This window comes from Nannizzia gypsea, genomic scaffold (assembly GCF_000150975.2).
Source record: "Nannizzia gypsea CBS 118893 supercont1.1 genomic scaffold, whole genome shotgun sequence".
NCBI lineage: Eukaryota > Fungi > Ascomycota > Eurotiomycetes > Onygenales > Arthrodermataceae > Nannizzia > Nannizzia gypsea.
The window spans coordinates 1,543,979-1,556,739 of NW_003345201.1; the positions used below are offsets into that span (position 1 = coordinate 1,543,979).

At 47.1% G+C, this 12,761-nt stretch overlaps 4 protein-coding genes across 4 annotated transcripts; 3 read left to right on the forward strand and 1 right to left on the reverse strand.

Moving 5' to 3' along the window:
* Positions 1-262: 262 nt before the first annotated feature.
* On the forward strand, positions 263-2,268 carry MGYG_00572 (T-complex protein 1 subunit zeta; the record flags this gene model as incomplete). Its single annotated transcript, XM_003176435.1, has 7 exons — positions 263-304; positions 373-467; positions 533-554; positions 621-662; positions 725-745; positions 804-977; positions 1,042-2,268. 7 exons carry the CDS (start codon positions 263-265, stop codon positions 2,266-2,268), a joined length of 1,623 nt encoding a protein of 540 aa, XP_003176483.1.
* A 902-nt stretch (positions 2,269-3,170) lies between these two features.
* MGYG_00573 (histone acetyltransferase MYST2) lies at positions 3,171-4,211 on the reverse strand (the record flags this gene model as incomplete). Its single annotated transcript, XM_003176436.1, has 1 exon — positions 3,171-4,211. One exon carries the CDS (start codon positions 4,209-4,211, stop codon positions 3,171-3,173), a length of 1,041 nt encoding a protein of 346 aa, XP_003176484.1.
* Positions 4,212-5,008: 797 nt separating this feature from the next.
* MGYG_00574 (hypothetical protein) lies at positions 5,009-8,132 on the forward strand (the record flags this gene model as incomplete). Its single annotated transcript, XM_003176437.1, has 3 exons — positions 5,009-5,260; positions 5,337-5,852; positions 5,907-8,132. The coding sequence occupies 3 exons, from the start codon at positions 5,009-5,011 to the stop codon at positions 8,130-8,132; spliced, it is 2,994 nt and encodes a 997-aa protein (XP_003176485.1).
* Positions 8,133-10,557: 2,425 nt separating this feature from the next.
* MGYG_00575 (amino acid permease 2) lies at positions 10,558-12,749 on the forward strand (the record flags this gene model as incomplete). Its single annotated transcript, XM_003176438.1, has 8 exons — positions 10,558-10,728; positions 10,839-11,242; positions 11,321-11,436; positions 11,496-11,673; positions 11,746-12,060; positions 12,135-12,464; positions 12,521-12,592; positions 12,659-12,749. The coding sequence occupies 8 exons, from the start codon at positions 10,558-10,560 to the stop codon at positions 12,747-12,749; spliced, it is 1,677 nt and encodes a 558-aa protein (XP_003176486.1).
* Between the last annotated feature and the right edge of the window lie 12 nt (positions 12,750-12,761).

A 12,761-nucleotide genomic window follows, 5' to 3' on the forward strand; every position in this document is an offset into this window, starting at 1 on the left:
TGGAAAAATCGCAAGAAGCAAAAAAAGTCGAAGTTTTTTTTTTCCTTCGTTGTCTCTGTGGACGCGCTAGTGCGGAAAGGGAAATGTGCGCAGAGCTTCGAGCTTGAACTTTACTTTTTGGCACTTTTGAGATTCTTTTGGCGGAACGAACAGAAAACACCTGGTGAAGCGTTTCTACCAGCATTTCTACGTGCATTATCAGGATTTGTTCAGGTTGAGTCGGGAGGCCATTTTAAATTAAAGAAGTCCTATCTTTTTCGCCATGTCCGCAACACAGTTGCTGAACCCAAAGGCGGAGTCCAGGGTAATGCTCCTAATACCCCCCCTCTATCCCACCGTCTCAGGGGGCACAATAAATAACAAAGTATATAGCGGAGAGGAGAAGCGTTAAAGGTCAATATCAGCGCCGGAGAAGGTCTTCAAGATGTCCTCAAGTCCAATCTAGGGCCCTCTGGTACCATTAAAATGTATGTGTGGGGTTTCTACATAATATTTATATACTGTTGACTAACCCTTGGTGATATGAATATAGGCTTGTTGACGGTGCGGGATCGGTATGAATTTACCTCGTTTATTCCACATATATTGTACAGCAACTTTCTCACTCGACGGATATACAGATCAAGCTCACAAAAGATGGAAACGTCTTGCTGCGAGAAATGGTATGTCCAGATGTTTGCGTCCTCGCTTATCGTTACAACTGCTAATGCCGAATCTGATATAGCAAATTCAAAATCCCACCGCGGTAATATCACCCAATCCTTCTTCACAAGCGATACACATACTGATACGCGGCATTTCAGGTGATGATTGCAAGAGCGGCAACTGCACAAGATGATATCACTGGCGACGGAACGACTTCGGTGGTCTTGCTTGTTGGAGAATTGCTTAAACAAGCTAATCGACATATTTCCGAAGGTCTACATCCTAGAGTGATTACTGATGGATATGAGCTTGCTAAGGATGAGGCTCTAAAGGTATGTAGAAATTGCAGAGTCTCCATGTTCATGGGCTGTTTGGCTGACCACTACCATGTTCTAGTTCCTTGAGTCTTTCAAACTTAAGCGGGATATCGATAGAGAGCTGCTGCTATCAGTAGCCCGGACATCCCTTGCCACAAAACTTAACCGTACTCTTGCAGAGAAACTGACACCCGCAATTGTTGACGCCGTTCTTGCGATTTACAAAGCTCCCGCCAAACCAGATTTGCATATGATTGAGATTATGAAGATGCAGCACCGCACTGCCTCTGATACTAAGCTTATTCGAGGACTTGCATTGGATCATGGAGCTCGCCATCCCGATATGCCCAAACGAGTTGAGAATGCTTTTATCCTTACTCTCAACGTGAGTTTAGAGTATGAAAAATCTGAAATTAACTCCGGATTTTTCTACTCGACTGCCGAACAGAGAGATAAGCTTGTTGAGAGTGAGCGCAAATTTGTTGACGCTAAACTAAAGAAGATTGTGGACTTGAAGAAAGAGGTCTGTGGAAACGATCCTAAGAAATCGTTTGTTGTCATCAATCAGAAGGGTATCGACCCCCTAAGTTTGGATGTCCTGGTGAAGAATGGTATTCTTGCTCTGCGTCGAGCGAAGAGGAGAAACATGGAACGACTACAACTAGTATGCGGTGGTACTGCACAAAACAGTGTTGACGACCTCACTCCTGACGTTCTCGGCTGGGCTGGCCTCGTTTATGAACATGAACTCGGCGAGGAGAAATACACCTTCGTCGAAGAGGTCAAGGATCCCAAGTCTGTGACCCTCCTTATCAAAGGTCCAAATCAACACACCATCACCCAGATTACGGAAGCAACTCGTGACGGACTACGCTCTGTCTACAACACCATTGTCGATGGGGCTGTTGTTCCAGGAGCAGGATCTTTCCAGATCGCTTGCGCCGAACACCTGAAATCAGCGGAGTTCCGCAAGACCGTGAAGGGCAAAGCTAAATTCGGCGTTGACGCCTTCTTGGAGTCACTACTCATCATCCCCAAGACTTTGGCTGCCAACTCCGGTCATGATATCCAGGAATCGATCGCTGTCCTTCAAGATGAACACTCTGAAGGAAACATTGCTGGTCTAGACCTTGTTACTGGAAACCCAATGGATCCTGTCCAGGAAGGTGTCTTTGATTCATTCAGGGTATTGAGAAATTGCATTGCTTCTAGTGCCGGCATCGCCTCTAATTTGCTTCTGTGTGACGAGTTGCTGAAGGCTAGACAGATGGGTAAACAAGGTGGTCCACAGGGAATGGAAGAATGAAAAATATGATTCTTAATCATTGGGAGCTGTTGTGCTTAGATGTCCATCAAGTCCTCTAGGATAATGCCAAAAATAGATTACTTTGCGCACAGTTTCGTTTTGAGGGGGTTGCCTTATGCTAACAAATGCAGTATATCAAGCGTGTAATGGGCGCGTTAAACCGTCTTTAGATGGATAAGTGTATCAGGTTGCGAAGAGATCTATTGATAGACTACTCATAGATCAAAGCCGAAGCCGAAGCCGTTGCTATATTGCTAGCAGAGCCACAAATATCAACAATAAAGCTCGGTTACTCTCCCCATAGCCAACAGACTGGAGTTAGATATTGATATTGAGCTAGAACATCATATAAGCGTAGTTCTCATTGCAAATTTGCCATGTTCATCCAATCCGTGTTAACTCATCCTTTGCATCCGTTTCCCAGTACCGACTCCCAGCCGAAAGCCCACATTATTTTTTAACGAAGAGGCTTTGTTGCAACGAGCAAGTAGCCCTTTTTGCCTATGGTATTGGGTTGATGTGCCAGAGCATTAGACGTCGAGTAGATTGGGTAGTTGATATGATGTCGATAGAATCAACAGGTATAGGGTTTAGTTTCACTTGGCAGTAGGAGCGGTCCGACTGCATTACTTAACACCTGGACCCGAGTGCATAGCTGTGCATCCTGAGGCAATTAAAAGATTGGATCATTCAACACAAGCCTGTCGTGGGCAGCATTTTCATGATGGCATCGACTAGCAGCAGCGTATTAGTGATACGGGAAATTGTTTATTATCGGTATGGTAGGAAGCATGCCATGTTCGCGCCTAAGAGAGGCCCCAAATAAACAAGTAAGCATGTACGATTAACACCCGTGCCTGACTTTTCGAATATGGCTGGGTGAGATAGTCGCTATGCCATTGTCAATCCGATTCGTTGTCACTACCTGTGGCCCATTCCCCTAGAAATCCGTCCTCACTAACGGGATCCCGTAGGTTCACCCTGTGCGACTTCGACCATTCTAGGACATTGGACCGTTTGATGACTGCAGTAGGGGGTTCATCTTCACCATCTGGCTGTGAGGCTCGTTTCCGTTTCACAGGTTTCTTCTCTGCTTGAACAACCCCCATTGAATTCAGGGCTGTGAGGACATCCTCCGCTAACATACCAGTCGCCTGTCCAATATCCTGAATTGACATCTGCTCTCGAGGGGGCTTTTTCCTATACTTTTTCGTAGGCTGTGGCTTTACGTTATTGGCTTTGGATTGCTCGTCCTTCACCGCGTTAGCGCTGACATGAAGGAGGAATCGAGCCATCCTCTCTTCCCAAAACCTCACATAGCTCTTATGGCCCATCTCACTGAGAGGTTTCTCGGGTCCACCAATAACTCCGCCCTTCCACTCCCATGCACTCAATTTGTAGCTAATGCCCATTAAGAGCTTGCCCAGCTGCTTGTGTTGGAAGGGTGGAAAGATGAGAATACATGCTAGATTATTAGCATCCCAAGACATCTTTTCCTTTGAGAAGAACCCCAGTACATGGTAGTCGTCCGGGTCGGTAGGATTGGTGTAGACGAGGAGATAGTATAGAAACGAGGACACGTCGAAAAAGACGGATTTGTGGTCTAGGAATAACTTTGCAAAGAGAGACAAATTCTGCGCAAAGAGCTTTTGGTCCTCGCCATCGACCTCCCATACCGAATATCCGCCATGGTCGTAGATTTGGGTGCCGAGTGGTGCATCCTTGCTTCCGCATGTGGGCGTGTGGCCCAGGTATGCTTGTCTGTCGCATGTATATCGGAAACACCACCGGCAGACGTACAGCGTTCCATCGCCAGGTCTCACTAGCTCCTCAGGGTAACGCGAATCAAACCACGCCTTAAATTGAAGATTCCCCAGGACCACCTGCTTCACATTCTGGTTGACATGGTTTTTCAGGGCCTGTGACGGTTTGCTGTTTGGCATTGCAACCACCTAGGGTGCGTGTTATTCGCGGCCGCCTATGCGCGCATCCGATGGAGCTTCGCGAGCAAAGCAAGGCGAAGATCAGAAACAGCTTTCTTTCTTTCTCTCGAGATGCAGTTTCAGTTTCCTTCGTGGCGTCTTGACTTGTTGTACTTGTTCTATCCACGCTCACTTCATCCTAATCCGGCAACTGAAGCATCACCGAGTCACGTGTGGATATTTAAACTTTATTAATAAGGATTTATCATACACGGAAATATATTTAATCCGTGTAGCGCGACCAGATGATGACTAATAAAGTATGACGAACTTTGTTGGAACCTGCTCCGCCCAAAAAAGAAAAGAAACTTGGACATCATCGGTCGCTTTTGTATGGACGACACTTGCGATGGTTATTGCTGCTGCCTGGCAACGGCGGGCATCCAACATCTTCATCGATTATTTTACACCCTCAGATAGTTATCAAACACTGCTTTGGCTGTCGTATGGAGTACCGTTACGTATAGCTACGTAAGCTCCCAGAGAAGCCTGCTGCGTGAGATACGCCGATAGGGGTGGCGTGAATTCGCCCCAGAACGCGCATACATCTGAACAGGCAGTCAGATTCTCCTCGTTGGCTGGACCAGCAGCCGTTGGTCTTACCCCTGCGTATTGCCGCTTTGAGTTGAGATACGCTCGTATTGTTTCTTCCAGGCTGCAATATATATCTATCGCATTTATTTTTAACGTTCCCAGCCCAGGGCGTCACCACAGTTCCTTCGACAAACAACCCTCTGGATATATCTTTGAAAGCCAAAATGCTGCCGCCATTTCGGATAAAGGGCATTGTTGGACATCCGTTGCACCGCCGGCGCCGTTCTAGGAACGATGACGGTTTCGAGTCTGACAGCGCTTCGATTTCAAGCCCAGATAACCGTCACAGGGCGGAGTTTGAAGTCCAAGGTGATGGAGTAGTCCAGGTCTCCGCAAAAGAGTATGACCGGACTATAGAGGAACTCCCGCAAGCGAGGCTTCAGTATCAGGATGAAGACGATGGCGAAACTGTGATTGTAAGTAGATAAAGATATACATACAGCCCTTCTTTAACTGCATATGTGTATTGACTCCAGGCGTTGCTATTTCTAGGTCGGTTCATCGTTAGAACTTTCTCAGCTTATTGGTGAACTCCTACCGAATAGCTACCGTCTACCTCTGAGCACACTCAACGCAGATAATGACCCTGTCATGCATACATTTGAGATTCAACAAACTCTTCCAGTGGTAGACGTTTGGAGAAACTTTCGTCTGAGAACTGTGAGCAACAGTATTTCCGGGCAGCCGTCCTGTCAAATTATTCCCGCCAACACTGGTTATCGGTCAAACGCGAATTACTGCTTGACGAGTGGTCTCCCGGAACCCTCATCCGCTGCAAACAAAGCATCTGCTGTTCAAGCAGATATTCAGCAGGGGGGTGTCTCACCGGGACAGCGTGGGGCCCACTTAAGTGCGCTAGCGAACAAGGAAGACCATAAACTATATCCAGCTGTCATAGATACCTCATCCGATATACACACCGGGCTAAACAATGATGTGAATCTTGAATCGTCTTGTGAAGGATCCTCGGCAGGAAACAAATTTATTACTGAAGAAGGGAAGAAACAGGTACGTCACTTATTCCACGTATTCATTTGATCCAGACAAACTAACTCCGATAAGGCATATGCTGCCGGAAAGCGTATGCGCGAAGACTACAAAGCATACTGGCGTGGCTCATATCGCCCAGAACTAGAAGAAGGCCCTACGGCTAGTGATTCTGGAGATTTCTGGAGCACTTACAAACCAGCACACCAATTTTCTGGTCATTCCCTTAGCACGAGGGAAAGGGAACCCAATAGCAGGGAATCCCCCATTGAAGCATTCCCCAAACCACTTCTATCAGAATTCGAAGCCGAGCTTTCCCGGCTTATGGCACAAAATTCGAAATCGGAATCACAGGACAAGCCTACTGAAGGCACGACAACCACAGCGGCCAAGGAACTCTTTTCCAGCTCAGTTTCCACAGGGGTGCAGGAGCCGGAAACACAGTCAGCTGAGAGCGTTACTGCTCGGCCAACTTCAGACAAAGCACCAGAGAGCTCTGAGGCTATATCCCATATAGTTACAGTCTTTGGAAAGTCTTTCCAATCCCTCCTATCTCGAGTAAATATTCTTACAGCCGAGTTAGCGGACCGCCTGCCTGAGGTTGAGCAGAGAGTTACAGACTTACAGCATCACATACCCGATCAGATGCAAAATACCATCCACGAAACTCTCCAGGTTATGGGCAGTCATATCCAAACTTTAGCAGAAATTATGCAGCAGGCAGCTACGTCCGCAAGGTCATCTTCCGTTGCAACCAGTGAAGCAGAGAGAGTGGTTACTGCTCAGCTGAATAATCTGCGAACCCTTGCGTCCGACATACGGGAAATCGGCGGTTCACTCATTGCAGGCTTTGAGAAAGGCCTCAAGTCACAGGAAAACTGTGCTAGCAAAGGCACGGCCGACCCATCATTAGCCCCTGAAGCAGTGAACCCTGAAACAAAAGACATCTTCATCGGTAATCTACCCCCAGATGCCACAGAAGAATCAGTCATTTCAGCCCTTGCAAGCCAAGGGTTTGTCGGGACTGTGATGTTTCCTAGAGATAGTTTGACGGGTGATCATTCCGGCTTCTGCTATGTTCACTTCCCTTCCGCCTACGCTGCATCTGCTGCACTGCAAGCCCTTAGAGGCACTCTCATTGGGGACTATAGCATTAATGTTGAGTCCGCAAGCGAGAATTTGTCCCCCGAGACTAGCAACGTCTTTGAGCCTCCCGAGGCCCATATTCAACAGTCCACTCCCAAATTTTCACACCCGACAACTGAAGCCGAGAGGCCCAGCTATCCATCGATAGTTCCAGTGAGTGAACTGGACAATGATACCGGCAGTACTATACAGCCAGAGCAACATCTGCGAACCTCATCCCTATTTGAACCAGTCGCAGTCCCAATTTCCGAGGTACAAGGCAATACTCAGCCAGCACCTAGCACAGCGTTACTTGATAAATCGGAGGCAAACCTTGCCGAACGCTATCCGTCTCTCTTTGCATCTCAAGATACCAACAGTCTCAATGCAAGGCCACTACCCAATACATATGATAATTCCAACCCCTTGTCCATGCCTAATGACAATGACTCCGGACTTAATCGGTACCCCTCAATGCAACAGCTTGAACAGCAGCATCTTTTCATGCACGCCCCTCAACCAGCCTGGCCCTCCCCTAGACCTCAGACTGGAAACAATATTAAGCATGGTAGCGCTGGGGAACCATCAGCTCCCCCGGTTCCCAGCCGAATCCCTGGGTCATGGCCATGGGACCAGGATAGCCAAAGCACCATACCTTCTAGGTCCAACACGGGCGGGGGCCGAGCTGAGCGCAACAGCTCCCGCGACCTGAACCATCTTAATCCTCCTGTACTATCAGATCTTTCCAGCCCTTTTAACCCACGTCCTCGCCGCAGCTCCCCATTCCCCCCACCAAACACGTCCTCACTGCGTCGAAGTGCAACAGAGCGTGTGCGGAGACCCCGCCAAAGCCCCTTTCAGTATAATCCTTACCCACAGCGTCCCTCCAGCACCTATGAGCTGGCAGACATCAGCACTGGCTGTGAACACCCTTCGGACCTTCCTGGAACTTTTCCCCGTGACGTTCAGACGGCAACCGTGGCGGAAGCACCACAAAACGACCCAATAGAACTATGTCTGTCACAGCTGAGAGCTCTTGGTTTCGGTGACGATAAGTCTCAAGATGTTAATAGGCTCCGTATTTTCGCCGAAGCTGCTAATGGAGACCTGGAAGAGGCAATTGAGATGATTGAAGAAGAGAGAAAGGCTTATGAGCAGCGTCATGTGCAGTTTTGAACCCGGATCCAGGATATGTATTAAGCAGCGGCGTTTCGGTCTATGTACCCCCACTCGATATTCTTTCTTTTCTTTATCTATCCCTTTCTGGTTTGGAGGATCGACACACCGGCAGACAGTCCATTTTATTTGTGCATTTGTATATTTGGTGGCAGGTTATGGATTTCACTACTATATGTCAATCATTGGCTTTTGAAATTAAGACGCGGGAAGCCTCGCCACAGTATCGAACTCGCTGCAACCTGACCCTTATTACGCAACCTCATAGAAGCCCATGAAGGCAAGAAACACAGCATATCAAGCATGAGGTAGAGTCTTTGTTGTTGTACTCTTAACCGGCCCTTCTCTACTGGAAATCTCCACCAGTTCAGCAAATATCTATCATCCAAGCTTGTGTTTGCAATCTACGGTATCAACTACTCTCTCGTCGACAGCAATATTGGTTCTTATCAAACTCTGAGCTTCAGCGGTTTGATTCGGATCCCGTAAGTATATTCTTGCCATAATCGGTTCCTCCAATCGGGAGCCGTAAACCCTAAAAGTTTAAGAAAACATCTTCCTCCCAGCAAACTAACTGCATAAAAGCCTTCTGCGCGCTGGTTACGGAGTTCTTTACGAGTACTTCCTGTATTGTGGGCAAGATACTCTCCTGCCGAGCAGAAAGAAGGCACCTATCCCAAGCCAGGTAGGTCGCATTCACGAGGATCCTGGTATTACGATTCACCGCATGCATGTGGAGATTTGTGTGGGCGCTAATATTTCTCAGCACGTCATCCTCTCACCCAAGCGATCCTCAAGGCAACGCATGATTGGCTTTATGCATAACCGGTTAAACTACCAAGAACCAACGGCAGTGATGGGTGACTTTGAAAAAAAGATCTAACATTTACTTAGCTTTGCTCTGCAACCTATACCGACATCTTGCTTGACAAACCTTCATTAATATCTTCCCTCGCCAAACAGAATATAGGACACCACGAGATGAAATATATTACAACCAGGCAGAGGATAATCGAGGACACTTGGACGCTCGGAAGAAGCGGCTTACATGGACGACCAAAACTAAAAACTGTATCCCCACCCAATTTAATTCGCTGTACGACAGAAGGATGATTCGAATGCTGGTGATATCTTGGCCCGCCCTCCGCGTTAAAGTAGCGAACTCCTCGTCAACTAGCAGGGATAGTTACGGCTGTTTATATCAAGCCACGCAAACGATGTTGGCGATCTAAAATTGCACCCTTGACCCACGTGCTGAAGACAAACTGTCTATCTCGTCCGTTTCAAACAGAACGGAAATACAACTTTGTATCCAGATCTCCAGTTGGCTGTCCGGCTTTCGTGAACAAGATGGAGTCCGACGGCGAAGGCGGTCATGGCGTAGCTAGGCACCGCGCTCAGGTTACGCCCAACTTCCATCAACAACACAGCTCGCTGGCAAATACCCGTAGTCGTCTTCCCAGACAAGCGGAGGGAAAACGAACCACGACAAGGAACCAGGGAATATCCGGTAATCTGGTTGATCTTCTTTAAACTTGCTGTACCCTGCAACATTAACCTGGCCACATTGCAAGGGGGTCATGACTTTGTGAATAGCGGACACAGAATTTTTACATGAATTACTTTTCTAAAACAAGTGAGTATTCTACATTTCCCCGGGGGAGTCGGAACAACTCGCTATTGTTCTAGAGGCATTACTTGACTATCTAGTTTCAAGTCTATTTGATGCGTCTCGTGTACTCCGTATAACGCTTGCCAAACGGCCAAATATCCCCATTCTATCTACCTTTCTAACTGTTCGCAGAAAGCAAAGCTGCTTAACTACCCACATCAGGGATAATTTTACTTGTGCGCTGAAGTATCTACTATATATACCCATTCGAACTTTGTTTGCTATGGTAGAAAGGTTAATAATTAAAAGCTCTGTTTCTGGAAGACTTATCCCCGGCTGCTAGTTGATTGCCTGGAGCTGTTTTGTCTTTCCGAGAGCAAGTTCTAAGCCTGATCTTTCGCCGGATGTGCCACAGTTAAAAGGGGAGCGGGAACAAGCAGGGATCAAGCCCCGAAGTGACCGCAAGTCCTTGGTCCACTCAAGAGGTACGTTGGATTCTATATGAACCAAGCCTGTACCCAGAATTGACTCTTCTTCGCTTTCTCAATTTTCCTGGGGAATGCGGAGAGCTTTTTCTTACTATAATTCTGCATTACGCATCTTTCTGTTCATGCCTGTATAACTATTCCACAGGTTGAGGGAAAAGATTGTCGCAAGCATTCTCCTGCATCACAAAAGTTTATTCCGCAGTTATTGATATTTATTTTTCGTTTTGTTTCTGCGAGAGGATACCAATATATGCAGGTGCTAGACGGTATACCTAGCGCAATGCACTTTTGAACCACAGACCCAAAGGAACAATAAATTGCCGCTATGATGGATTCGAGTCTAACAGCTGCTTCTCAGACATCACCAAAGAAAGATCGTAAAGGATCTAGTGACAAAAAATTCGCTGATAGTGGGATTAGCTCTGTTACTTCTTCCCCAATGGCGACAATTCAGGATGACGATGAGCGGCTGTTGGCCAGGATTGGGTATAAACAAGTACGGAGCGACTTTTCTTTCGACGTATCATCAGTACAAGAATGGCGAATAACACAGGGTAGCTCTGTCGAGAAAACAGTGACTGGCTGGTCTAACATGAATTTCTCCAGGAAATGAGACGGGAATTCTCAAAATGGTCAACGATATCCTATGCAATTTCGATATTAGGGGTGTTAGGGTCCGTACCAGCAACTTTTGGTCAGCCACTCAGCGCAGGAGGACCTGCAACAGCCGTATGGTGTTGGTTAATTGGTTCGATAATGGCAATGTGCATTGGATCATCGGTGGCAGAGCTGGTGTCTGCTTATCCTACGGCAGGAGGGATGTATTTTGTGACTAAACATGTAGTCCCAAAAGACCAAGTCCCAATATTTGCCTGGATTCAAGGTTGGTGTAATTTATTGGGTCAAACTGCTGGTGTTTCAAGCGTTGCCTACACAGTAAGCCAGATGTTACTGGCTGCTGCCAGTATGAACTCGACCCTGGATGATGAAGGCAATTATTCCTTTAAACCGTAAGTTTTATGCATTCAGGGTATCTATACAGTGGCTCCTGTTATGGTAGGAACAGAACAATTAACAGCGTGCGATAGGACTGCCCTTCAGACTGTACTACTTTCAATTGCACTTCTTTGCATAATGGGTATTATCTGCTCTTTAACAACAAAGAGCTTGCACCGAATTATTCTTTGGTTCGCTCCGATAAATAGTATGTGATGCATATATGCCACCCTCTGCGTTTTAAAATTACCGAGCTAACATGTGCAGTCCTCGCATCAATTGGGATATGCATTGCCCTTCTTGTTCTTACTCCAAACAAGCAGCCAGCCTCCTGGGTATTCACCAACGTCACGGACGGATCTGGATGGCACTCAAAGGCTTTTTCTTTCCTTCTCGGTTTCATTGCCGTTGCTTGGACGATGACGGACTATGACGGAACTACTCAGTAAGATGTCCATCTACCCGAAAAGTGCACCAAGCCCGCCTAGCACGCGTTTACTAACAGTATATTGATTAGCATGTCAGAGGAAACCCATGACGCAGCTATCAGAGGTCCGGTCGCCATCCAGACTGCAGTTGTGGTATCTGGAGCTTTTGGATGGATGTTGACCGTCACTATGTGCTTTTGCATAACTGACCTTGAGGCTGTTCTCAAGTCACCAACCGGTCTCCCTGCCGCACAGATCTTTCTCGACGCTGGTGGTAAGACAGGCGGCACAATTATGTGGTCTTTTGCTGTTCTCGTGCAGTTCTTCACAGGCTGCTCTGCTATGTTGGCAGATACCAGAATGGCATACGCTTTTGCTCGTGACAACGCCTTGCCGTTTTCAAAGTAAGGGAAACTCACCGTTGATCGTGCCAAAACCAACAATAAGACGGAAGTAACTAACGAAAGGGATATAATAGGGCATTGGCAAAAGTAAACCCATATACTCTCACCCCGGTAAACGCGGTGTGGTTTGTTGTTTTCTTTTCCATATGCCTCAACTGTATCGCTATAGGCTCTACCGAAACCGCCTCATCGATCTTTAGCATCACTGCCCCATGCCTGGACCTTTCCTATATCGGTGTCATTCTAGCACATCGTTTATACAAGAACAAAGTGAAATTCATCGAGGGACCCTTTACCCTCGGCAGCTGGGGGGCTACCATAAACTGGATTTCCATTGTTTGGGTGCTCTTTATCAGCGTTGTCCTGTTTTTCCCTCCAATTCAGCCCGTAACGCCGCAGAATATGTATGCAATCTCATATACCCTTTCTGATATCGATTTCGAGCTGACACGGAATCTAGGAATTATGCTAGTGTTGTAGTGGCTTTTATTGCACTTTTTGCGCTTTCGTGGTGGTGGCTATCTGCTGGAAAGTACGAAATTTCTCCCCCTTTCAGAAACAATAACCTCGTCGGGAATGCCAGGCTAACATTCACTAGGCGATACACCGGTCCCCGCACCAAGGACCTCCTTGAAGAAGTTCCGTCGGATGATTTCGACACGGGGCCGTATGGCAGCCTTGGTGTCTGAAAGAGAATAGTC